Source organism: Ailuropoda melanoleuca, chromosome 12 (assembly GCF_002007445.2).
Source record: "Ailuropoda melanoleuca isolate Jingjing chromosome 12, ASM200744v2, whole genome shotgun sequence".
NCBI lineage: Eukaryota > Metazoa > Chordata > Mammalia > Carnivora > Ursidae > Ailuropoda > Ailuropoda melanoleuca.
The window spans coordinates 27,330,501-27,355,373 of NC_048229.1; the positions used below are offsets into that span (position 1 = coordinate 27,330,501).

Sequence of the window (24,873 nt, forward strand, 5' to 3'; positions counted from 1 at the left end):
GGGCTGGGGCGGGGGCTGCCCCAGGATGTGGGAACGAGGAGTTTCACAGGACATGGACATTTCAGGGCGAAAACTGAGAAAGCCCTGGGCAAACAGGAACAAGTTCGTTCTTCACCCTCATTGTAAGCGTGGGAGCTGTAAGCAGGCGTGATAAGAACATTGGCTCTCTCCTTCCGCCCCCATTACCCTAACACACCCACGTCACAGGTCTGTGCCCTTGGGAGACATCTAAGGCGAGTCTCCTGACCTTCACAGTCATCTTAGGTAATAAAGGTGTCCAATTAGTCACATGCAAGGGAAAAACAGTGTCAGTTCAGTAATTGAAATGCTTTTGGCAGGTTGCCTGCAGCTGCAGTGGGCATGGTCAGCTTTTTCTTCATTTCCCCACCTGGAGCTTCTGCTCCCCCTCTCCCCCTCCCCAGGCCACCGTTCTCACCTGCAGTCCCCCTGGTGCCTGTAAACGCGTCTCCTCCGGGTGCTCAAGGAAGGACCTCCTGCTCTGTCTTGGGGGTCCATCAGTCCATTTCCAGCCTCTCTGCAAGGTTCACCTTCCACCTCCAGGTGGCGCTGGTAGAAAGCACAAAAGACACTTGATTCATTCATTCGGACCCAAACGTCTCCAGAGCTGTGGGCCGTGATCTGGAGCCCTTGAGATGTTTCAAACTTGAGCCGGATCCCATTCCTCTCTGAGCCTGCCCTGACCCCATGACCAAATGCTCTGAGTGGTCCAGTGGAAGCTTTCCCCCTCGAAGCTTGAAGTGAGAAACTGGCACGCTTGCTACCCTCCTACGTGAGGACTCACAGCTCCTGAAAACAACACAACTCTTCCAATTGCGACACCGCTTTTCCACACCTTCCGGTGAACATGAACCCCACCCCTGACACCTGACCAGCACTCCTCAAAACCATCAAGGTCATTCAAATCACCAAGGTCATTCAAAACAAGAGTCTGGAAACCGTTGGGGTCAAGAGGAGGCATGGTATATCAGTGTCCTGTATCCTGTAACAGAACAAAGGACACAAAGTAAGAACTAAGGACGTCTGAAGAAAGCACAGACTCTAGTTAACAGCAATGTATCTAGCTTGGCTCAATCATTGTAACAAATGCATCACACTAACACAGGATATTAACAATAGGGGGGATTGGCAGCAGGTCATAGAATAAATGGGCATCTCTGCACTCTCTTTGCAATGTTCCTGTAAATCTAAAACCCTTCTAAAATTAAAAGTCTACTTGTTAAAGGGTGAGAGAATGCAGCGTGAGTGCAGAGCCTGGGACCAGGGAGAGGATGACTGGGCTGGATGCCCGGACCCTGCCACCCACATCTCTCTCTGTCATTCAGGTTTTGCCATAAACCGATAGGTAACCAGAACAGAGAATCAGCTCCAGGAATGGGTGGCCCATGAGGTGGTGAAAGCCTTTATTCTCGTGGCCCCCACTTGCTGCCAGTTTCTGCAGCTAGGTGGCGGCCAATGATTGTCTCCAGCCAAAGAAAGATGGAGAAGAAGCAAGACACCCACGGTTCTCACCCCAAGTCTAATGTCCAACACAAAAGCGCTGAGCACTGCAATGGTGATTTCCTTACAGAAACCCAGTCCCATCCTGCATGTCTCCACCCCAATACCCTCATTTCCAGCCTCACGCCATTTGCTCAGCCACAGGGGGCTCCCCAAAACGCAGCAGGGATCACACATGCGGGGGTCCCTTTGCCCTGTTCCAAAGCCCCCCAGTTCCAGTTCTGCAGTCGGAGAATGGGAGTGAAGCTGGGGAGCTCACACTCTCTCTCCTGCTCTGTTTTCTGCCCCACAGTTGGTCTTTTGCTGACCCTTCAGGAAATGAAATATAGTTGATTGCAACATCACGCTCCCCAAAGCCATCCCCCCCCACAGCAGTTCTTGCTGTGAGTCCTCACTGACACAACAAAAATTCAGACCGTCAGATTCCAACTCATAAAATAAATTACCGTGCTCTACAGCTCCTTTCTTCCTGGCATGTGCCCGAAACGATCGAAAGCAAGGGACTCAAATGTGCGTATTTGTATCAAGTATTTGCACACCCGTGTTCACAGCAGCATTGAAAGTAGAAGCAATCCATCAATGGATGAATGTATACACAAAATGTGGCATGTACACGGGTATTAATCAGGTCAGGCTGCTATCACAGAATATCATAGCTGGGTGGCTGAAGGAACAGAAATTCATTTTCTCATAGTTCTGGAGGCTAGAAAGCGAAGATCAAGGTGCCGGCAGGGCTGGTTTCTGGGGAGAGCTCTCTGTCTGGCTTGCAGATGACTACTTTTTCAACTGCGTCCTCATGTGGCTTTTTCTCTGTATGAGGAAAGAGAGAGTGCGAGCAAGTTCTGGTGTCTCTTCTATAAAGACAGCAGTCCCATTAGATCAGGGTGCCATCCTTCCGACCTCATTAAACCTTAATTACTTCCTTAAAGCCCCTATCTTCAAATAGAGTCACATTGGAGGTGAGGGCTTCAACATATGAATTTGGGGCTGACAGGTTCAGTCCATAACACCACACGATGGAACATTACGCAGCCTTTAAAAGGGAAGGAGCTTGTACATTTCCCTTGCTACAACATGGATGAGCCTCGAGACCAGGCCCAGTGAAAGAAGCCAGGACACAAAAGGACAAGCACTGGATGGTTCCATTTAGATGAAGTTCCTAGAGTTGTCAGATTCATAGAGACAGAAAATAGCTGCCAGAGGCTGGAGGGAGAGGGGAGCGGGGCTGACTGCTTCATAGAGAGTTTCAGTTTGGGAAGACAAAGTTCTGGAGGTGGACAAAGGCATGAACGGACTTTATGACACTGAGTCAGTCCACTTTAGGGCTTTCTTTGCTCTAGGCAGGCGTTGTACCTGCAATGGTCAGACCCTGGTCTGGGAGGCAGGAGACAGAAGCCTGGGGCAGGCTCCCTGTCTTGAGCAAGCCCCACCCATTTCTGGAATTGTTTATTTATCCAGCTATCTATTTAACAAACATTTATTGAGCACCTACGATATACCAGGCTTTTTTTTTTTTTTTTGCAAGAGCTATTACTATTTTATTTTTTTTAAAGTAGCCAAGATCCCCACCTTCATGGAGCTTATATTCTGCTTGGAAAGACAGGCATAACCAAGTAAATATTTATAGATTGTGATGAGTGTTAGGCTGGCTATAAGCAGGGTGATACAATGTCACATAATGGGTGTGGGGAGGGTAGATCTTCCCTTCAAGAAGGGAGGCAGGGAAGGCTTGGAGGAAGTGTGTTTACAAGACTTAAAGACTGCAAAGTATCCAGCCATGAGGAATGTAAAGGGAATGCCACTCCGTCAGAATTTCAGCCAGTGCAAAGGCCCTGAGACAGGGTAGAGTTGGCATGTTCTAGCTCTAAAAACTGAGCATGGGGCCAGTGCTACTGGGGCAAAGTACGCTGGTCAGAACAAAGCACAGGAGGAAAGGTACAAAGCCAGATCGCACAGACCCATGAGAAATCTGAATTTTTATCCAAGTGGAAAAGGAAGTAGAGCATGGAAAATGCCTTCACAACACTGAGAAGGAAGACGCGCACATTCCTAAGCCCTCCTTATCTTAGGCTTTTCCCATCTCACCCTTGAGGGCTCCTTGTTTCTCCTCCAGGAGGTAGTGGAGTGTTTAGAGCTGATCTCATCAGGTTCTGCATGGTGCCCTCCTCTGACTCCCCGCAGACAACATTCATGTACAGGCCGTAGTCTGAAGACCTGTGTTCAGTTACAGGAAATACCCAGAACTGGTCAATCCGCAGAGACAGAAAGTAGCTGAGCGGCTGTCAGGGACTGGGAGGACGGGGGAAACAGAGAGTAGCTGTTTGGCGCAGACAGGGTTTCCTCTGGGGGCATAAAACGTCTTGGAACAACACCGAGAATATACTAAATGCTAACAGATTGTTTGCTTAAAAATGGCTAATGGTTAATTTTACATTGTATGAATTGTCCCTAGATTAAATAAGTAAATAACCTTGTAAACTTCGTGAAGCCTAAACAAATACATCTGTGGGTCTCGTCTGTCCCTCTGGCCATGAGCTTGAATCTTCTTCGGGCTTTAAAAAAAATAAAAAGACAAACATTACACAGAAAAATATACGGGGTGAGATTCCATTTACATGAAGTTCAAACATAAGCAAAATGAAACAACACTTTCTTTAAAGAGTGGAATTATAGTTTGCAAAACTACAAGGAAAAGGGAGGGATTTACACAAGATCCAGGTTGTGGTTCGTAATCTCGGAGCTGGGAACTGAGGTGAGAGTGAGCTCAGCCAAGAACATAAGGGCAACTTCCAAGATCGGAGCTCTTTTTCTCAGCCAGGGTTCTGAGAAAGCGAGTGTTTTTTATTCTGATTCTTTAAATGGGATGTTGGGTTCTTACACACGCTTTTGCATATATGATGCATTCCACATTTAAAAATAAATGTTCGCTGAATTTCAAAAAGACACATTCGGACGTAGGGTAAAACGTTAGCAACAGGGGAAACTGAGCGAAGAGTATGTGGGTCTTCTGCGTGTTATTTTGATTCTTGCAATTTCTCTGTCACTTTGAAATGATGTTCAAAAAGTTTTAAAATGTATTTAGAAAGGACAGGATTGTAGATTTCAAGAAGCTTCTATTTTCCTTTACTGCAAAAAAATATAAGGTGAAGAGATGCAAGTTAATGTTCTGGCAACTTATCCCAGAGTACGATGTGGTTCCAATTACTGGTCTTGGAGACTCTGGGTAGGAAAGAGGGTGCAGAGTACGGACCCCTGCGCAAAGAGCCATCCCAAGACCAGAGGTCTCTCTGCCTCAAGGCGGACATCTCTCAGAGCCGCCCCGAGCAGGCTGGGCTCAAAGTCAAGTAGAAAAAAAAAAAAAAAGTTGCTGATCCTGTTCCCTGGCTTTTATCTGAGTTTATAATTGCACGTTCATTAGTGTGATTATGTGATTAATATCTGTTTCCATCACCAGACTGTCAACTCTTCGGGGGTCCCATTTTTGCTCTCTACTGTATGCCGGGCCCAAAGTACCACTCAATAACAGCAGCCGGGCTGATCGAGTCATGCCCGGATGCCAAGACTCCGCAGGGATTAGGACAGCACGACACTTGGCGATTGCTCTAGAAGGTAACCCCTGAGAGGAGCTCTCTGAAGGGATGACCAGTGGAAACCCAGCGGTCCATCGGCCTGCTCGGGCGGTGGGAGGTGGAGCAAGGGTTTCCCGACCACTGTCCCACGCCTCCTCTACCTGTCGAAAGAGGACGGGAACCCCCCATCCTCAACACGATGCTGACGTCAGTACATAAAGAAATGAAGAGAGTGTCTTGCCAAAGAGTGCCCCGCTGAGTCTGAGACGGGGTGCAGTCTCAGCGAATTAACAGGCCACCCCACGTTTCCTGGACGGAAACCAATCTCGCCAGTGAGGAGGCTGCTGGGAACCCTGGGACGTTTGTAATTACATATGCATAATTATTTATGTCCTATAACACGTCATGGTATATAAATATTATGTTACATGTTATAAATATTATATTTACACATTATATATTATGTTCCATATATGTAATATTATGAATGCTATATTTATATAACATGATACGCTAATATGTTTATATAAAGACGACTATAATATATAATGATGTTACATTATATATAGAATATATAATTGCATTTACAATGTATAATTAAATATAGAAATACTTAAGAGAGCGTTAACATATTAAATATAATATCCATAGTATTATTAATATAATAACAAAATGATTATAATAAAATCATGTGCTATATGTAATACTGGTATACTATATAATATTATATATGGAATCATATTTATAATTTATTATTAAATATAGCAACATTTAAGAGAATCAAACTTTGGATATTAACACATTTGTATTCATAAGCCAGCACACAGTCCCAATTTAAAAAATTTTTTTTAAGATTTTATTTTTAGGGGCGCCTGGGTGGCACAGCGGTTAAGCGTCTGCCTTCAGCTCAGGGCATGATCCTGGCGTTATGGGATTGAGCCCCACATCAGGCTCCTCTGCTATGAGCCTGCTTCTTCCTCTCCCACTCCCCCTGCTTGTTGTTCCCTCTCTCGCTGGCTGTCTCTATCTCTGTCAAATAAATAAATAAAATCTTTAAAAAAAAAAAAGATTTTATTTTTAGGGGTCTCTGCATGGCTCAGTTGGTTAAGCGCCTGCCTTCAGCTCAGGTCATGATTCCAGAGGCCAGGGATCGAGCCCCACAGCCTGCTTCTAGAACCCTCTCCCTTTGCCCTTCCCCCCCAACTTGTGCTCGCTCTCTCTCGCTCTGTCCCTCTCAAATAAATAAAATCTTTTAAAAAAAGATTTTATTTTCAAGTAATCTCTACACCCAACCTGGGGCTCGGACCCGCCACCCCGAGATCAAGAGCTGCACGCTTCACCCACTGAGCCAGCCAGGCATCCCTATGTATTTAAAAATCCCTGAGTATTTTTAAATGTTTAAGAGACTTTGGCCATTGAGAAATAACAATCAGCTTCGGCTATTCCTGGGTAACTGAAGAATGCCCTCGAGGCATGGTTTTTGGGTTGATACATACCTGGTCTTCGCAAGGCTCAAGACCAGCCCTTCTGCCGGCAGGATGGGAACCCTGGACCCAAGTCTTCCTTCCCCCCTGTTGTCCGCAGGGGCTGTTCCAGCTTCTCCCAGCCTTCTGTCCGCGTGATCACTGCTTTCCCCGAGAGGACAGCTCTCCTGCCTCCTTCTTTGGAGCCCTGGGAATGCGCATCCCCTCCCACAGTCTCCAGGAGACGATGGAGGCTTTTCCGACCTGTAGACCTGTACCTCGGCGGTCCTCAGCCTCTCTCGGACCCCGTCCCAGAGCCCCATGCTCCTGCTTAGCACCTGTTCCCAGGCCCCGGACTCAGAGCTGGTCAGCTGGGGCCGCCCTAACAGAGCACACAGAGCACTGTCCGGGTTCTGGGGACGGGGAGCCCGGGGTCGGCATGTCTCAGGGCTCTTTCCTTCCAAGGACCCAGGACCGAGAGCCCCCGGTGCTCTCCTGGGCTCAGAGGTGACTGGCCGCCTTTCCCCATCTCTCCCTCAGGCCTGTCTGAGTCGTAATCTCCCCTCCGTAGGAGGACACCAGGCACTGGACTAGGGCTTAATCAGCTCTGGGCAGACCCTCTCTGCAGATCAGGGGTCGTGCTGAGGTCTTGGGGGGTGGGACCCCAACACAGACATTTAGGAGGGATGCAGTTCCACCCACAATGTTTGTGTTCTGAATTGCTGCATTTTCCTGACACTCTCTGGGTTTCTTGACATGTGACTCCGGGGCCGCGAAGTAGCATGCCACAGGTTTCTGGAGACGCACAATGACACCCAAACAGACTCCAAATAAAAGCTGTTAAATTTCCAGACCTTTAATCCCAAACTGACCGTAGCAAGGTCAGACCCAAAGATTTCCCCTCCCCCTCCCGTTTCCCCAAGGTTCAAATTAATTGGAAGAGGTCTCTCCCACAACTGAACACATCCAGACCTGGGCAATGAATCGATCCAACTCCCTCCTAAGATCCCCCCACCCCACTCCCTAGTTACCCCATCAGGTCCCCCCCAGCCTTCCCTGGGGAACCTCGTTTGCAAAAAGCCTCTCTGCATCCCGCCCCCAAGCATCCCAATTCAGCCACGGAGAAGAACACATTCACAGAGGGAAAAGATGAGGCAGGTCTGTGCAAACCACATGTGCCCCACAATAAGAACAGTTTCTCCGGGATGGGGGCTGGGAGGGCAGATTTGGGGAGATAAAATGGAGAAAAAGAAGGGTTTAGAAGGAGTTTGCAGAAGGCACGGTGGTGGTTCTAGGCGGCCCTGGGCCCCTGCTTGGGGCAGAGGGAGCCCCAGGGCCAGGGAGGCAAGGTGAGCAGGAGAAAGCACCCACCCCCCAGCAGTAGGACCAGGACGGCCCCCACACCGCAGCCCAGGGACCAGGAGTATTCGTAGGCCAGGGCTGGGGCCGGGGGAGGCTCAGGGCTGACTCTCTGCAGGAGGGCTCGCACGGAATGCCGGAACACCTCCAGGCTCACCAGGAGCAGCAGGCCTGTGGGGAGAGGACAGGCGCGGTGCTCAGGCCCCTGGGGACCCGGCCGCCGGGGTCTGAGCGTTCCCCTCACACACCCCATCCCGTGCTCGCTCAAGCAGCAACCGCCCCACCTCATGCCAACAACAGCTCCTTACTAAGCCCTACTATGCAGCACGAACGGTTGGGAAGCTGGAGACAAAGAAGGAACACAGCCCAAACTGATAGGGACAGAAGCAGGATGGTGGCCGCTGAGGGGCCAGGGGAATGGGGGCTGCTGCTTCGTGGGGACAGAGCAGCCGGGGAAACACGAAAGTGGAAGAGTCGTGGAGCTGGACGGCGGGGCTGGCTGCCTCACAGCGGGAACATACTTCACGTCATGCAACCGAACCCAAAAATGTTTGAAAGGGTAAATTTTACGTTATGTGAATTTTATAGCCTTAAAAAAGAAAAAAGCAGGGGCGCCTGGGTGGCTCAGTTGGTTAAGAATCCGGCTTGACTCAGGCTCAGGTCATGATCTCAGGGCTGTGAGATCGAGCCCCACCTTGGGTTCCACATTAGACATGGAGCCTGCTTAAGATTCTCTCTTTCCCTCTGCCCCTCCCCCTCCTTCAAATAAATAAATAAATAAATAAACAAATAAAGCAAACCCTGGAATCAAGCATAGCAAAAATCAAATGAAGACTCCATAGAAAAATACATATTTAAAAAAAATAAAAGGGGTGCCTGGCTGGCTCCGTCAGTAGAGCAGGCGACTCTTGATCTGGGGGTGGGGGGTGTTGTGATTTCAAGCCCCATGTTGGGTGTAGAGCTTACTTAAAAGCAACAACAACAACAACAAAAACTCTATCAAGGCTTTGGGAAAGAGTGATGATGGAATCTGAAACAGCCCAACTCATAGAAGCACAGAGTAGAACATGGTTGCCAAGGGCTGGAGGGAGGGGAAATGGGGAGATGTGGGGCAAAGGGCACAGAATTCAACTATGCAAGGCCTTGTGAATGAGTTGTGGGGATCTGATGTGCAGCCGGGTGACTACAGTTAGCAACACTGTATCATACACTCGAAATCGGCTACAAGACTAGATCCTCAGAGTTCCCACCACACAGACACACAAAGGTAGCCATGTGAGATGATGCATGGTGTTAACGAGGCTGACTGTGGCGATCATTTCAGGACGTGCGTGTATTTCAACAGGTCAACTTTACACCTTAAAGATCTACAATCTCCACTCATCAATCATCCCCCAGTAAAGCTCATTAATCATACCGCAATACAGATGAGGGGTCACAAAATGAAAAGAAAGGCAGTCAAGTTGCAAGGCAATTTGATTAAAAACGACAACGGCAAGAAAAGAAGAAAAAACAAGACAGACAAAGACCCTAACCTCAGGGAGTTTATATTCTACTTGGACAAGACAGAAACCAAGCTTGCCAAACTCCGATGACTGCAGGAGGTGACGAGAAAGCACAAATCAACAAGGCAGGAAGCACGACAGAGAGTGGCCAAAACGCACCTTCGGCCAATGGCAGCCCTTCAGAAATGGGGACTTAACATTGCCAGACCTTCTGATTTTTCAAGGATAGCTGGAGTTTTTTAATGATGATGATTTTTATGGAAATTCACCCAACCTTTAAATATTTGCCCAGAGAAATCCTTATGCACTGTCCGCCAAAGTACGTTTATGGGTCAATGCTGGCTGCGGGCTGCCAGGTTGTAACTTCCAAAGTAAACACATGAGAAGACAAGATAATTTCAGAGAGTGATATGTGCTGGGAAAGGAGATAAAAACAGGTTGATGGGAAGGGGAGTGACATCCAGGGGTGAAGCATGGACTTTAAGATGATGTCACCAGGAAAAGGCATTTGAGTAAGACCAGGAGGATGAAAAAAAGCCAGTCACACGCCAAATTAAGAGATGGCTGTTTCAAGCAAAAGGAATGGCTGGTGCAAAAGCCCTGTGGTAGAATGAATACAGTGTGTTTGGGGGAAAGAATGTCGGTGTGGCTGGAGCAAAGAGAGTGGGGAGGGGAGAGTGGTGGGTGATGGAAGTAGAGAGGGAAGCTGCGGTCAGATCATGTAGGACCATCTGATGGTCATCCATGAGTCATGGGTCCTAGCTGTCTCCTGTCTCAGATTCTGGCCCCAACCTCAGTCCCAGATCCTCCTTCCTCCTGGCACTCCGCTTCCCTATGCGGTTTTTAATCAGGGGCCTGGGGAATGCAGTCAGGAATCTGTGTCCTGTTTCTGGCTCCCCTCTGAGGCCTCCTTGGCCTCCCATGCAGCTCAGCTTAGGGCACTGGAGGGCCAAGAGCATCCAGACAAGGAGGAGACGCTCACTCTCCAGTCCCCTTTCTTCCTTTGCTAATTCACGCATCTTTCATTCCTTCAACAGATCTTAACTGAGCTCGCCTTGTAAAATACATAAACAAGACTAACAAAGGCCCTGTCCTCCTGGAGCTCCCTCCCAGAGGGATAATTGGACAATAATCAGGTAAATATATTGCTGTGGGCTGAATTGTGCCCCCAAAAGTTCATGTGTTGGCGTCCTGACCCTGTGGTTTCTCAGAATGTGACTATATTTGAAGATAGGGTCCTTAAAGCAATAATTAAGTGTAAATGAGGCCAACAAGGCCCTAATCCCATATGGAGGACAATGTAGCTGGTGTCCTTACAAGAAGAGGTGATCGGGACACAGACACACAGAGTGATGACCACGTGAGGATACAGGTAGAAGACGGCCATCTACAAGCCAAGGAGAGAGGCCTCAAGGCCTCAGAGGAAACCAGCCCTGCCCACACCTGGATTTCAGACTTCCAGCCTCCAGAACTGTGAGAAAATACATTTCTGTTCTTTAAGCCCCCTCCTCACCCCCAGGCTATGGTACGTTGTTATGGCAGCCTGAGCAAATGAACACATACGTAAATATGTAATTTTGGGGTAGTGATCGATTCTATGGAGGGAAAAAGGACAAGGTAGGGACACAGCAGGTAATGGGCCTACTTTAGACAAGGTGGTCAATACTGGTCTCTCTGAGGAGGTAATAGTTGATCAGAGCCTTAAATGATATGAAGAAATGAGACGTGGGATGATCTGGTAGAAGAACATTCCAGGCTGAGGGGATAGCAGTTCAAAATGCTCTGTGGGGGAAATGAGCTCGGAGTATCTGAGGAACAGCAGAGAAGCCAAGGTGCCCAGAATGGGTGGAGCAAATGGGAAGACATGAAGTTCCACGTAGCCAGGAGCCAGGCCACGGAAGACCTTGGAGCCATGTTATTCTAGTGGCATAATTTATTGTTATTCTATTGGCTTTTGAACTAGGCAGGAACCACAATATGACTTACGGTTTAAAAATATGACTAACGTCAAAGCAAAGAAAGGTAGGATTTGGCTGTGGGCTGTAGTCTGCAGACCCCTGGCCTTGACACGCCAGCTTTGTGCCAAGAATCTAACCAGACGCTCTCACACCTCATCTCTTCCCACTAGACCGTATGAGGTCATATTATTATCATCCCCACTTTATAGATGGGAACATTAAAGCCTGGAGAAGGGGAGGCTGGGTTTGAGCCCAGCCAGACCTACTCCGTAGACCATTCTGTTAGGCACATCACTGTACCTCCTCCCTGATCAAGCCTGACATCCCTGGAATGACCCAGAAGGGCCCACATGACCTGGCCCCTGCCTACTTCTTCAGCCTCCTTTCAGCTGCTCTTCCCACCCTATAAGAGTAGGGAGTGGGGCGCCTGGGTGGTTCAGTCATTGAGCGTCTGCCTTCGGCTCAGGGCGTGATCCCAGGGTCCTGGGATCGGGCCCCACATCAGGCTCCTCTGCTGGGAGCCTGCTTCTTCCTCTCCCACTGCCCCTGCTTGTGTTCCCTCTCTTGCTGGCTCTATCTCTGTCGAATAAATAAATAAAATATTAGAAAAAAAAAAAGAGTAGGGACTAGGACTTCTTTCAGCCTTTATTTTTTTTTAAGATATTTATTTATTTATTTATTTGAGAGAAAGAGTACAGAGCATGCCTGAACAGGAGTAGGGGGCGGGGCAGAGGGAGAAGGAGAAACAGGCTCCCCGCTGAGCGGGGAGTGCCATGTGAGGCTCAACCCCGGGACCCCAGGATGGTGACCTGAGCCAAAGGCAGACACTTAACTGACTGAGCCACCCAGGTGCCCCTCTTCCAACCTTCAAGTGCACCAAATTCTTTCAAGCCTGGAGAGCTGTTTGCATCCCTACTTACATTACACTCCTTCTGAGAAGCCTTCCCTGAGCTCTGCCACTTAAGTCAATATCAGATCTCCCTGTTATACATGTCCCTCATACTCTTTTCATTTCTAGCATTTATTGCACCTGGAATTATTAACATATATTAATTTATATTAGCACTGTCTGTCTGGCCAATTACTATCTCCCTCACTAAACTACAAATCCACAAGGAAGGGAAGCTTGTCTGTCTCACATCTCTAGAACATGAATGACACCCGATATATATATTTTGTGGAGAGAAACGATGTAACCGAAATATGTCCCTTTATCTAAGGAGACCTTAAAAGCACAATCTGCCCAGTCCCTTATACCCCATATAACCAAAGTCCTTACAGCATCAAATCCACCCCTCACTTTCATTTGGTTATACAATTTGCAGAAAAATTTCAAGCCTGAGACTTCCATAAAACACCTTTATATCCACACCTTCATGGCACCCCCAGGAATAACCCGGGTATGAGTTCAGTAATAACAGCAGCACTAGATTCCTGCCACACTATAAATTCCACATCTTAATCTTACTCACCGTTCCATCCCCAGTGGTACCTAGCACAGCATCTAGCCCTTAACTAAATATCAGAAAAATACTTGTTGAATAATTGGATGGATGAACAGATGTAAAAACAGATAGACGGAGGGAGAGAGGGAGAAAGGAAAGGAGAATGGAAAAGGAAGAAGAGAAGAGAATGGGAGGGAATTTGTGAATCAATGGATGTGGTGGACAGATGGATGAACGGGATGGATATTTAACAAATGGATACTTGGATGAGTGAGTTCAGGGATATAAAAATGCTTGAGCTCAGAGATTTAAAAAAAAAAAAAAAAAGATCTGCCCAAGATCACACAACTCTTCAGAAGTTGGGATTCCAACCCAGATCTTTGGATTCCCTGTTGATCTCCTGGTCCATCTTTTATACCAGTACCCTCCTCACTCTCCATGCTCCAGCCACACTGGCTTTCTTTCAAGAGCTTAAATTCACCAAACTCTGTCTAGCTTGGTTACTCATGGACACCCTCTCTAACTCTCTGCTTCAAGTCAAGTTCTCTCGTTAGGCCCTCTCATAGTCCTTGACCAGATGATAATCTCCATAAGGGAAAGCACCTTTCTGTCTTGTACACTCTGGGATTACATCTACATTCACACACAAATGTGTTGTGGATAACTGTGTGTGTACCAATGGATAAAATGAATACATGAGTTAATGGAAAAAAGGAAAGGGGATGACTGAGTTTTTCCCGTCTAAGGCAACAAAATAATAAGAATTGGTCCTTATTATTTTCCACTCATATGTCCATGCTCTTGAAGACTCGGCGTGTCTCTCTTATCTTGCACCAGGCTCTACTCCCTTGTTAGTTAAGGCTACCATGCACATCTGTGCAAGGTTTGGCCTGCTTTATGCTCTGATCTTCATTCTGTTCCTCAAACTTGTTAAGTCTTTTACAGCCTCTGTACATGCTATTCCACCATCACCAGCATCACCACCAACATCGCCAACATCACCATTATCACCACCATCATTGTCACCATCACCACCGCAACAAACATCACCAGTATTGTCCCCACCACTGTCACCACAACACTTTGACTGGATGATTCCTATTCATCCTTCAATTACCAGCTTAAATATCACCTTCTCTGAGTTTCCCTGACACACTCTCACCGTAAAACATACCCCTAATATGCCTTATCATAACTCTTATCACAAGTATGGTTGAATTATTATATGTGTAATTACTGGTTACTGTCTAATTCTTTTTTAAAATATTTTATTTATTTGACAGAGAGAGCAAGAGAGCACAAGCAGGGGAAGCAGCAGACGGAGAGGGAGAAGCAGGATCCCCACGGAGCAGGGAGCCCAATGTGGGGCTCGATCCCAGGACCTGGGATCATAACCTGAGCTGAAGGAAGATGCTTAACCGATTGAGCCACCCAGGTGCCCCTGGATACTGTCTAATTCCGTCAAAACCTAGGCTCTGCGAGGGGCAGACACTATCTTGTTGTTAGTCTTGTATCTCCAGCCCTTAGCACAGCACATGGAACATAGCAGGTGCTCAGTAAATACACAAAGGATAAATAAATGAACCATATATAATTAATGACCTTTCTATATACCTTAGAAAACATTTGATCCAATGTGGACTGCATTAACAAGATGCAGTAATTTTTTTTTTTTCTGGACCATCAACTCCAAGACTGCAATAGTCCTTGAAGACCCCAGTTCCAAATCTAAAAGAGTGTTTGGAGACCTTCCAATTCCCAGCTAATAGTAGGGCTTAGAATTCCCACATTTGAGCCTACTACAGCCCTGGTGCTTCCCAGAATGCAACAGTGCTTGGAGACCCTAGATTCAAACTGGAGACACACACCCCCATTCCTAACCAACAACAGGGCTCAGAATTCTCCTATGTTTGAGACCTCTATAGCCCTGGAGCTTCCTCCAATCACCAGCATACAACCCAGCATGCAACAATCCTTGGAGACCCTTGGTCCAAATTTAATATAGTGTTTGGAGACCCTTTAATCCCTGGGCAACAACAAAGCTTGGAATTCTCCCATTTTTGAGCCCACTATAGCCCATGGGTTTCCCTCAACTCTCAGCATGCAACAGGGCTTGGGAACCCTACCTCCCAGCATACAACAGTGTTCGGACACCCTACCTCCCAGCATGCAACAGTGCTTGGAGATCCAATCTCCCAGCATGCAACAGTGTTCGGACACCCTACCTCCCAGCATGCAACAGTGCATGGAGATCCAACCTCCCAGCATGCAACAGTGTTTGGACACCCTACCTCCCAGCATGCAACAGTGCATGGAGATCCAACCTCCCAGCATGCAACAGTGTTCAGACACCCTACCTCCCAGCACGCAACAGTGCTTGGAGATCCAACCTCCCAGCATCCAATTCCCTCAGTCTCCAGGCTCCCAACCCTCACCTGAGAGGCCAAGGCAGATGGCTCCAACTCGGAGTAGGAACTCTGCACCCTTGCTGAGCACCATGATGATACAGAGGCACCCCAAGGCCATGACTGCCAAGCCTAGCACCGCTATCACTGCAGCTGCCAGATTCACCTCTGCAAGGAGAGGAAGGGGAAGAAGCTGAGAACAGGGGTTGTAGGCAGTGGGAGGAACTCCCCTACAGGAGCCGGGACGATGGCAGATTCAGAACTAGACAGGAATTTTCTGGTAGATCATCCAGTCCAGTATTTTGCTTACACTGTTGAAGGAACTAGGACTCACAGAGGGTCAGTGATTTGCCTGAGGCCACAGAGCAAAGAGGAGACACAGCCAGGATGAGAAGGGAATGGGAACTGCCCATCACTACTTGTGATTCGGTCCCTGTTGCTTACAGGTGAAGCCGCTGAGGCAGTGGGTGTGGGGGGAAGAGCAGAGAAGACGGTGCAAATCTGAATTCTCCCCGGCCACTTCCTCGCTGGAAAACTGTAGTAAAGTCACCAAACCTCTCTGAGCCTCGGTTTCCTCCTCTAGAAAATCAGGATCGAAATCCCTATTTGATTGGGCTGTTGTGAGGGTTAGAAATCGCTTACGCAAAGTGCCCAGGGCAGCGCCTGGCACACAGCAGATGTGCCAAACACGCTCACTGTGATTATTTACTCTCCCGGAGAGGCACAGAGACTTGCCCGGGCTCGCTGAGCACAGAGACGAGAGAGAAAGAGGGAGACCGCTCTACTATGTACCAGGAGCCACACTGTCTGTTGCAGCGGCATCATCTCACCAAATCCTTACAAAGACCAGATCAGACTCATGACATGATCGCAATCCCTTTACTGGTGGGGAGGGAAGCTGAGATCCTGGGGTGATGGAGAGGCTGCGGGTATAGCGGAAAGGGTAAAGTCCTAAGAGTCCCATTGTTTAGTCCAGTTGCCACTAGCCATGTGTGGTCTTTTCATTTGAAATGGATTGAAATTAAAACAAAATTTAGGGCTGCCTGTGTGGCTCAGTGGGTTGAATGTCCGACTCTTGATCTCAGCTCAGGTCTTGGTCTCAGGGTCGTGAGTTCGAGCCCCATACTGAGCCCCATGCTGGGCATGGAGCCTACTTAAAAACAAAGAAACACCTCAAATTTTAAAAACTTAGTTTCGGGCGCCTGGGTGGCTCTGTCAGTTACTCAGGTCACGTTCCCGGGGTCCTGAGATCGAGTCCCGCATCAGCCTCCCTGCTCCGCAGGAAGCCTGTTTCTCCCTCTCCCCTTGCTCCTCCCCCCTGCTCATGCTCTCTCTCTCTCTCTGTCAAATAAATAAATAAAATCTTAAAAAAAAAAAAAGTTTCTCCAACACACTAGCCATATGGCAAGTGCCCAGCAGCCACATGCGGCCAGTGGCGACCCCACTGGTCAGCAGAGATACACAGCATTTCCATTTCACGGAAGATTCCACAGGAGACAATAGTCAGGGTTATTTGGGTTTGAACTCTGCCTCTGCCACTTCCCAGGAAAAGTAAATGTAACCAATTCTGGGCTTCCGTTTTCTCGTGTGGATGATGCAGATAAAGTAGGTGCCCGGCAGGGTCGTGCAAGGGACTGGAGCTCTTGTCAAGGAAACGCCTTAGCACGTGGCATCTTGAAGACGCTTAAGTACTGTCCCCAGAAAGCGGCCATGACTCACCCAAGGTCACACAGCACGCGGCAAAGGCAAAGCTGGGGCAGGATCATTGGCACGGGGCTCGGAGAACCGCCTGCCTCCAAAGATGGGACCTTCCCAGGGCAAAGCAGAGAAGACAATGCTATGGAGAACTCCTCTGGCGGGGTCAGCACGTCGCCCCACCCCCGCCACCCCACCCCCCACGGTGCTGTTCTCACCTTTCTTTGTAGTTCTCTGGAAGATGCGTGCATTCTCCCCCGTGGTAAAGAATTTAAAATAGGTACAGTTTGCTTCTGTGGGAGTAGGAGAGAGAAAGAGGTGATGATATGGAAGTTGCTAGGGTAAGCGCAGGACTGGACATTTAACATCACTCACGGCAGCGTAAAAAAAAGGACATACGGATCCCTGACATACCCAGGTGACCGACGATGCTCGGAGAAGCAAAAACCACCTGCCGTCCTCCAGCTCTACAGGAGCTGGGATTCCAGTCTGGAGCTCTGAGGTCCAGACCTGTGGCCTTGTGAGGGCCACTGACCGCTCTGCGGCCTCTGAATCTTTCTCTATAAAATGAGATAATAGTCTCATTCCTGACTCCATCGCATGGGTTTGTTGAGGGTCAAGTGGGATTAGAAACGACAAAGGACACCAAGATACAGGGAACAGAAGGCTAACAGACTCAGAAGAGATTCTCATCTCAGAGAGAATTCTTAGCTGGAACACACAAAGAACTCCTGCAGGTCAGTAAGAAAAGAGAGGGAAACCGATTGAAAAATGGGCAAAGGACAGGAATAGCCCATTCATAGCAGAAGAAGTCTGAATGACTCACAAGCATATGAAGAGATGCTCCACCTCACCAGGGATCACAGAAACGCAGCTTCACTCAGCAGGGGACGCCACTTTAGATCAATTAGATGGGCAAATATTAGGAGGATAATATCAAGCACTGGAGAGAAGAGGAAACAGCTGGGAGTATACACTAGTCTTTTTTGGAAAGCACTCTGACATACTTTATGAAATGAAGTACGTTTAGACCCTATAACCCAACAATTCCACCTCTGGGTGTGTTTCCAGACAAAAACTACGAGCAGGAACATATGTGTGGGTGTTCGCTGCAACACGGCTTGTAATAACCCAAGTACCCATCCCTAGGGGATCTCGTAAGTGGGAGGGATGCCCTCTTGGGCAAATCTCTGCAGCACATAGTAGCCGTGAACTAGAATAACAAAGCAATGTGGGGAGATCTGAGCAAGTGTTGAGAAAAAGAAATCATCAACAGGAAAAAGTCCACAGCATGATATCATTTATGTAAATTAAAACAGACAGATATAAATAATGCTACACGTTTCCAAGTTAACATATATATTTGTGGATGCATATCAAACACATGAAAGAGCTGAGTTAGGAAGGAAGGGGGAAAAGAATATCATGTAAACTAAAGCACAAGAAGGATCTTGGGAAGGCTGGTGACAACTGCCGTGTAAACCAAAGAAGAGCAAGATTCATCCAACTTTGTGCACCTGGGGTGCAAAGAAATCTAAACTTTAAAAAGGCAGGGGCACTTTCTGAACTGCATTTCAAAGCCAGCAACTTCCCACAAAATTCACCTGGCCCCGTGCTCTCAGTCTACAGATGGGGAAACAGAGGCACAGGGAGGGGGAAGAGAGGTAGACAGCAAGAGGGGTACAAGAAGTAGGAGAGGGGCCGGCTGGTCTGGAGAAGGAGAAAGGAACTTTCCAAATTGAAGGAGGATGTGGAGGGACAAGAAATAAACTGTGAGTTGGGCGAGGTGGGGGGATGCCGCAGCCGTGGCCTAAGGGAAGAAGAGGGGCCGGAGGGGTCCCATCAGAAGCAGTGGGACGGGAGTCCTTACCCCGAAGCAGCAGCAATCCTGCGGCAGCAAGAAGTAAAGGATGCTTCATGCAGCAGAGCAAAGGGTGAGGATGCTATTTGTGGTGGTCGGGGGGGGACCCAGGGTCTTCATCCATGAGGGAAATGTGGAGTCCCGTCAAGAGAGTAAGAAGGTGGGGTACATCTGTCTGAGAGAGTGTGGGGGGGGTCCGCCCTCCCGTTTTGGCTACTGATGATTGAGGACAGCTCGCCTCTGACTCCAGATGGCATATCCCATTTGGGAAAGAGTGGGATGGGTCACACACCCTCTCCCCATGCCATCTGGGGAAATATGGAATGTCCTTCGATGGGTAGGGCGATATGTGGGATATTTCTGAGATAATGGAAGTTGTGAGCTTCTGGAGTGTCCCCTGAAGGGTCAGGACTGGGGGATGATGGAGACGGTCCAATGAGGAGGTTGAAGTCCTTGCTGAACGATAGGGGGACATCGAGGGATGTGAGGAATCTGCCTTATGCAGTGAGGCTGGGGCAGGGGGCATCCCCTCCAGGGCAGCGAGGACCTTTGGGACATCTTTGCAGACTAAGGAGATGCGATAGAGTGCGGTTGTTAAGAACAGAGACAACCAGCATTCAAATCCCGTATGACTAGCCTCGGTACGTAGATTAAGCCACTTAACCTTCCTCACTCCTCATTTCTCGCTTCGGCAAAATGGGGATGATAATTAATAACTATTCAGAAGGTTGCTATGAGGATGTGAGGACTAATGAGTTCATGCATGTGAAGTACTTCGAACAGAGCCTGGGTACCACAGAAGCATCTAAACATATTACACAAGCGTGTGATTACCAGGGCATCCCATTTTGCAAAAGTTTGGGAACTTCCTGCCTGAGGCTCTGAGGGGCAAAAAAATCTAGTCCATCTGCAGAAGTGAGTGTTTAATCCGGACCCTGGGTGGGTGGGGGACTCACACAACAAGGGGTGCTGGGCATCCCACCTTGCTATCAGGATTTGGGACATCCTATTTGGGAACCCATGGATGTAAGATATCATAACTAGATAAGTGAGGAGGGAAATCCCATCTGGAGCCCAGAGGGACAGAAGATCTTCTTTGAGGGGCACAGAGGTGACGGGACATCATTGGGAGAGTGGAGCGTGGGAGATCTCATGCGGGTGATCAAGCCTGTGACATCCCGGCTGGGCAGTGAGGGGTGTCAGATGTGGAGCTAGAGCCCGCTCCTGCCCCCAAGGGGTGGAGGACGTCCCGCGGGTATACGTGGAGGGCATGGCGTGTCCTGTCAGGGAGAGCGAGAGGTATGGGATAGCTCTCTGGCACCGCCAGGGGTGAAAGGCCATTCTGCAGGACAGTGAGGGCTGTGGGGCGTCTGTAAGAGAAAATAAGATAGACCGGAGGGTCCAGTCTGGACATTCCAGAGTGGGAGGGACAGGAAATGGAGAAGCACGTTTCCCGGAAGCACGAGGTCTCCGCTGGGATGTTGGGGGGTGTTTGGAGAGGGCTCTGCTTGGCGGAATTGGTGGTGGGGAATGGGCACAGATTCCACCTGGGGGCTGGCATCAAAATGGTCTGTCTCCCCAGGGCCCGCAGGATGGGAGTGTGGCCTGTCTCCAGTGTGGGAAAAGCAAGCTGACCCCAGGAGTGCAAACTCTCTCTCCAGGGGCACAGGCTGTCTCGGTAAGTGCGGGTGCTTCTGGGGAATGTGGGTTTGAGGTTACCAGCTGTGAGCGGAGCTCAGGCTGCGTGTCAGGACACAGGCTGCATGCAGGGGTACGAGATCTCTCTAGGGAACACGGGCTGTCTCTGGGATACAGGCTGGTCTGGAGACACAGAAATGTCTGGGATCCCATGCTGTGCTGGACGTACCGGAGCTTTGGAGGGCAGAGCACGATCTAGAGCACAGGCTGGCCTACGGGCACAGGCTGGCCTAGGGGTACAGGCTGGCCTATGGGCACAGGCTGGCCTAGGGGTACAGGCTGGTCTAGGGGTACAGGCTGGTCTAGGGGTACAGGCTGGTCTAGCGGTATAGGCTGGTTCTGGGGAAGATGTTGTCTGAGGGTACAGCTGGTATAGTGGTACGGGCTGGTCTGAGGGTACAGGATGGTCTGTACAGGCTGGTCTAGGGATATAGGCTGGTTTGAGGGTACAGGCTGGTCTAGGGGTACAGGCTGGTCTGAGGGTACAGGCTGGTCTAGGGGCACAGGCTGGTCTGAGGGTACAGGCTGGTCTGAGGGTACAGGCTGGTCTAGGGGCACAGGCTGGTCTGAGGGTACAGCTGGTCTAGTGGCACAGGCTGGTCTGGGGGTACAGCTGGAGGTGCAGGCTGGTCTAAGAATACAGGCTGGTCTAGGAGTACAGGCTGGTCTGGGGCACAGGCTTGTCTGGGGGCACAGGCTTGTCTGAGACTGGTCTAGGGGCACAGGCTGGTCTGGGGGTACAGGCTGGTCTAGGAGTACAGGCTGGTCTGAGGGTACAGGCTGGTTTGGGGGCAGAGGCTACCCGGGGGTGCAGGCTGGTCTAAGGGTATGGGCTAGTTTTAGGGCACAGACAAGTCTGGGGGTACAGGCAGGTTGGGACACAGGAAATAACTGGGACAGGCTGCTTGGGGGGCAGGTGGGTACAGGACTGTCAGTTACAAGCTAGTCTGGAAGTACAGACTTCCTCTCTTCTCTCTCTCCCCTACCCCCTACTCCCCTGCCAACACACACACACTACGTGTCTGGGGAGCACAAGCTGACTTGAGTATGGGCTGGTTCTAAGGGTGCAAGTTTTCTTCTTGGGGCTCAGCCTCCCTCTGGGGTATGGGTTCCCCTGACTCTGACCACTCTTGATATCTTGGGGTGCAATCCCCGGGCTGGGGGCGTGGCTTCTCACCTCCAGGCAGCTCTGCGGGGCCGCAGGTGTCTCTGTCCGCGGGCACGTCGGCCTGCCACAGTCGCTTGGTGCACATCTTCCACAGCCCCAGGTGGGCAGCATCGCAGATGGCACTGCCATTTGTCTTGTAGGTGTTGAGCTCCACCCAGAACTCGGTGCCCACCGCCAGCACGGCCAGCGTGGCGCCCACGGCGCTCAGCAAGAGCCCCAGCTTGATCTTTCCCTCCCGCTCCGGCGTCAGCTGGTGCTGCCCCTGAGCCCACCGCCGGCCCGCAGCCTCCCGCCGCCGCCGGTCCTCCTCTTGCATGAAAAAGTTGGACCACATCATCATCCTAGAGGCCGCAGCAGCCGATGGGGCTCAGAACAGGTGCAAAGGAGGCAGAGCTGAGGAGGGGTCCTGAGGGCGGGAGGGGAGCGCCTGGGGTCCTGAAGGAGGTGAGGGGCTCAGTTTCCACCCGATTCTGAGAAAGGAAGATCTGAATCTTCCTTGAAACCTCCAGTGGGGGAGTCGAGGGCGCCTCTGGAGCTTAGAAGGGGGAAAAAAAGGAGCCTCTGGCCCAGAAACCCTCTAAGTTCAGAGGAGGGCCTGGGGAGGCCACAGAAACTCCGCAAGGAAGGGGGGACCCAGAAGAAAAGCAAGGTATCCCCAAGGCCCAGAGCTAGAAGCTGGGTCTCTAGGAGGGGGGGCCTCGGGTCTCCAGAAGAAGGAGAACCGAGCACTGACTGAAGCTCTGAGGGGCTGCTCTGGGTCCCCACGGGGAGAAATCACCAGAGGGACACTGGGTGTCCTGGGGAAAGGGATCTGAGCACCCCACTAAGGCTCAGAGCTTGGGGTACCCAGGGAGGGTTACTGAGGTCCTCGGAGTGTTTGAGAGGAGATGCCTCCTGGTTCCTTCTGGGCTCAGGGTCTGAGGAGGGAGAAGCTGGGTTCCCTCTGGGGTTCAGAAGAGGAGATCAGAACTCCTTCTGAGTCTCAGAAAAGCAAAAGGACCCCAATATTCACAGAAGGGGGCAGTGGAGTCCTGGCTTGGTTTCAGGAAAAGGGGGTGGGTGTCTCCCTGGCCATTTAGAGAAGAGAGATCGGAGAACGTCTCCGTGGGTCTGAGAGAGGGGACTAGTGGCTCAGAGACAGAGTGGGGTCCAGAGAAGGGGGCAGAGGGACGCCCCCCGGGCTCAGGAGGGGGACCTGGGGTCTCTCTCTGGGTCAGAGGGAGGGGCTGTGGTCCCCACTGAGGCTCAGGAAACAGGGACTAAATCCCCCAGGATTCGAAGGACAACTGGGACCCGGAAGGGACTCTGCGTCCCTTTGGGATCACTCGGCTCCTCCTCCCCCGGGCTCCCAGGGCCTGCCGGGCCGGGACCGCTCCAGGCTCAGCTCCAGGCCAGCTGCCTCCCGCAGGCCTCCCACCCCGGTCTCCCGGGGAAGGCCCCCTCTCGCTCTCCTGCCTCCGCGCCGCGCCGGCCCCAGCTCCGCGCAGCCTCCGAGCCGTCGGGTCCTGCACGCCGCCGCCCGCTCCGCCCGGACGCGCCGCTCGGCTCGCTCCGGCCTCGCCCTCCCCGCCCACGCTCTCGCCCTCCCGGGCTATTTCAGGCTCGACCCGTAAATAACACCCGCACCTGTCGCGCCTGTTGCCATAGGGACCCCGGGTATTTTAAGGGGACGCGGGGGGAGGAAGGGAGGCTGCCCCGGGAGGAGGGCCTGGGGGCGGGGTCCTGACCCGACTGGAGCCTGAGGGGACTTATATTTCCTTAAGGGGCAAGCGTCTGAGCCAAGGGTCCCATCTCCATGGTGGCAGGAGAGGGGGCAGGGCACCTGGATTTTTGGTCCGGAGAAGGCCTGGCTGGGAGACTGGACTCCTGGGTCTGAGGGAGGAGGGGCTGGGGGGTCTGGACTCGGTCTGAGGGAGGAGGGGGCTGGGAGCTTGAACCCCTGGGTCTGAGGGAGGAGGGGCTGGGGGGCCTGACCCCCTGGGTCTGAGGGAGGAGGGGCTGGGGGCCTGGACTCCTGGATCTGAGGGAGGAGGGGGCTGGGGTCTGAACTCCTGGGGCTGAGGGGCCTGGACTCCTGGGGCTGAGGGGCCTGGACTCCTGGGTCTGAGGGAGGAGGGGCTGGGGGCCTGGACTCCTGGATCTGAGGGAGGAGGGGACTGGGATCCAGAACCCCTGGGACAGAAGACTCGGGCCCAGATCCCTGGGTCCTGATGGATGTAAGAGCTCATTCTGGTGCTAGCATCTTCAGCTCCCCAGAGGTGGAAAGGGCAGGCCTCAGGGAGAGGTGGGGTGTCAGGGGCACTAGAACCAGAGCCACAGTCCTCGTCGTCGAGTTTATTAGACAGGGCACCCCCGGGGGACTGTCCATGCAGTTTCAGCTCCCCGGGGGCAGGGACGGGACAGCCATGTGGAATGGCAGCAGGGCCTGAACTTCACCCCTTCGACCCCTCCCTCAGCCCTCGTGCAGACAGGCCAGGTGGGACCCACCTTCCACCACCTCCTTCGTCCGTGGCTGCTCCGGTGCACCGTGGCCCTGTCTGTCCACCCTGCTGTGGATGCTCACAGCGCCCTGTGTGGTTTGCGTGTGTGCGTGTGTCCAGCTCTCCCCCAGCCTGGGGCAGGGCCAGGGTACAGGAGGAGCTCATGTCTGTCCTCCACACCGCCTAGCCCAGGACTGGGAGCACAGGCCTTGGGAGATGTGCATCAGGTGACTCAAAAGGATGGACAGATGGATGAAACGAGATGTGACACACAGACAGGTCCTCCCAAGCGAGGGGAAGTTGCCCCCATCAGGTCGCGCCTCCCTCTGCATCCTAACCGGCCTTGCTACCCTTCTCCGGACCAGCAGCTGTGAGCTTGCACGGCCAGGCTCCTGGAAGGCCTGGCACTCCTTCTTAAATGAGTGACTCCCGTTCTCTCCTTCCCCAGCCCTGACAGGACCCAGAGGGGAACCAGAGCCTCTGAGCAGACACCACCCCCTGCAGCACACTGGCCATCTCGACTCCATCTTCCCCTCCTGGCCCAGTCGCCCACCTGCCCACCCATCCGCACCTCGCGTGCGCTAACTTACTTCAGAGCGCACGGTTCTGTCTTCTCTCCCCTTGCTGTCTTTTCCCAGAAAGAGTATGAACTTCCCTTGGTATGAAAGCTCTCGTCTTCACGCCAAAAAAATGGCTTGCCCCTCTTCCTTCCACACAAGCAGGGCTCTGGTCTCTACCATTGCACTGAA

General features: G+C 51.0%; 1 protein-coding gene across 2 annotated transcripts; it reads right to left on the reverse strand.

The window, feature by feature from the left end:
- Positions 1 to 3,603: 3,603 nt before the first annotated feature.
- CACNG6 (calcium voltage-gated channel auxiliary subunit gamma 6) lies at positions 3,604 to 23,328 on the reverse strand. Of its 2 annotated transcripts, none has more exons than XM_034637778.1 (4): positions 21,654 to 23,328; positions 17,136 to 17,210; positions 15,253 to 15,390; positions 3,604 to 4,070 (listed from the first exon to the last, which is right to left on the reverse strand). In XM_034637778.1, the coding sequence occupies exons 1-4, from the start codon at positions 21,982 to 21,984 to the stop codon at positions 3,967 to 3,969; spliced, it is 648 nt and encodes a 215-aa protein (XP_034493669.1). In that variant the 5' UTR covers positions 21,985 to 23,328; the 3' UTR covers positions 3,604 to 3,966. The 2 variants fall into 2 exon arrangements, with proteins under 2 accessions (XP_034493669.1, XP_002928008.3); XM_002927962.4 differs by lacking the exon at positions 3,604 to 4,070 and adding an exon at positions 7,411 to 8,080.
- Between the last annotated feature and the right edge of the window lie 1,545 nt (positions 23,329 to 24,873).

Bases quoted from the DNA above. Each gene is read 5' to 3' on its own strand.
- CACNG6 (XM_002927962.4), bottom strand. From the start codon at position 21,984: ATGATGATGTGGTCCAACTTTTTCATGCAAGAGGAGGACCGGCGGCGG. The intron at 17,211-21,653 runs GTGAGAAGCCAC...CTACTCCCACAG, and splicing joins CCCCGCAGAGCTGCCTGGAG to AAGCAAACTGTACCTATTTT. The intron at 15,391-17,135 runs GTGAGAACAGCA...CTCTCCTTGCAG, and splicing joins CCAGAGAACTACAAAGAAAG to AGGTGAATCTGGCAGCTGCA.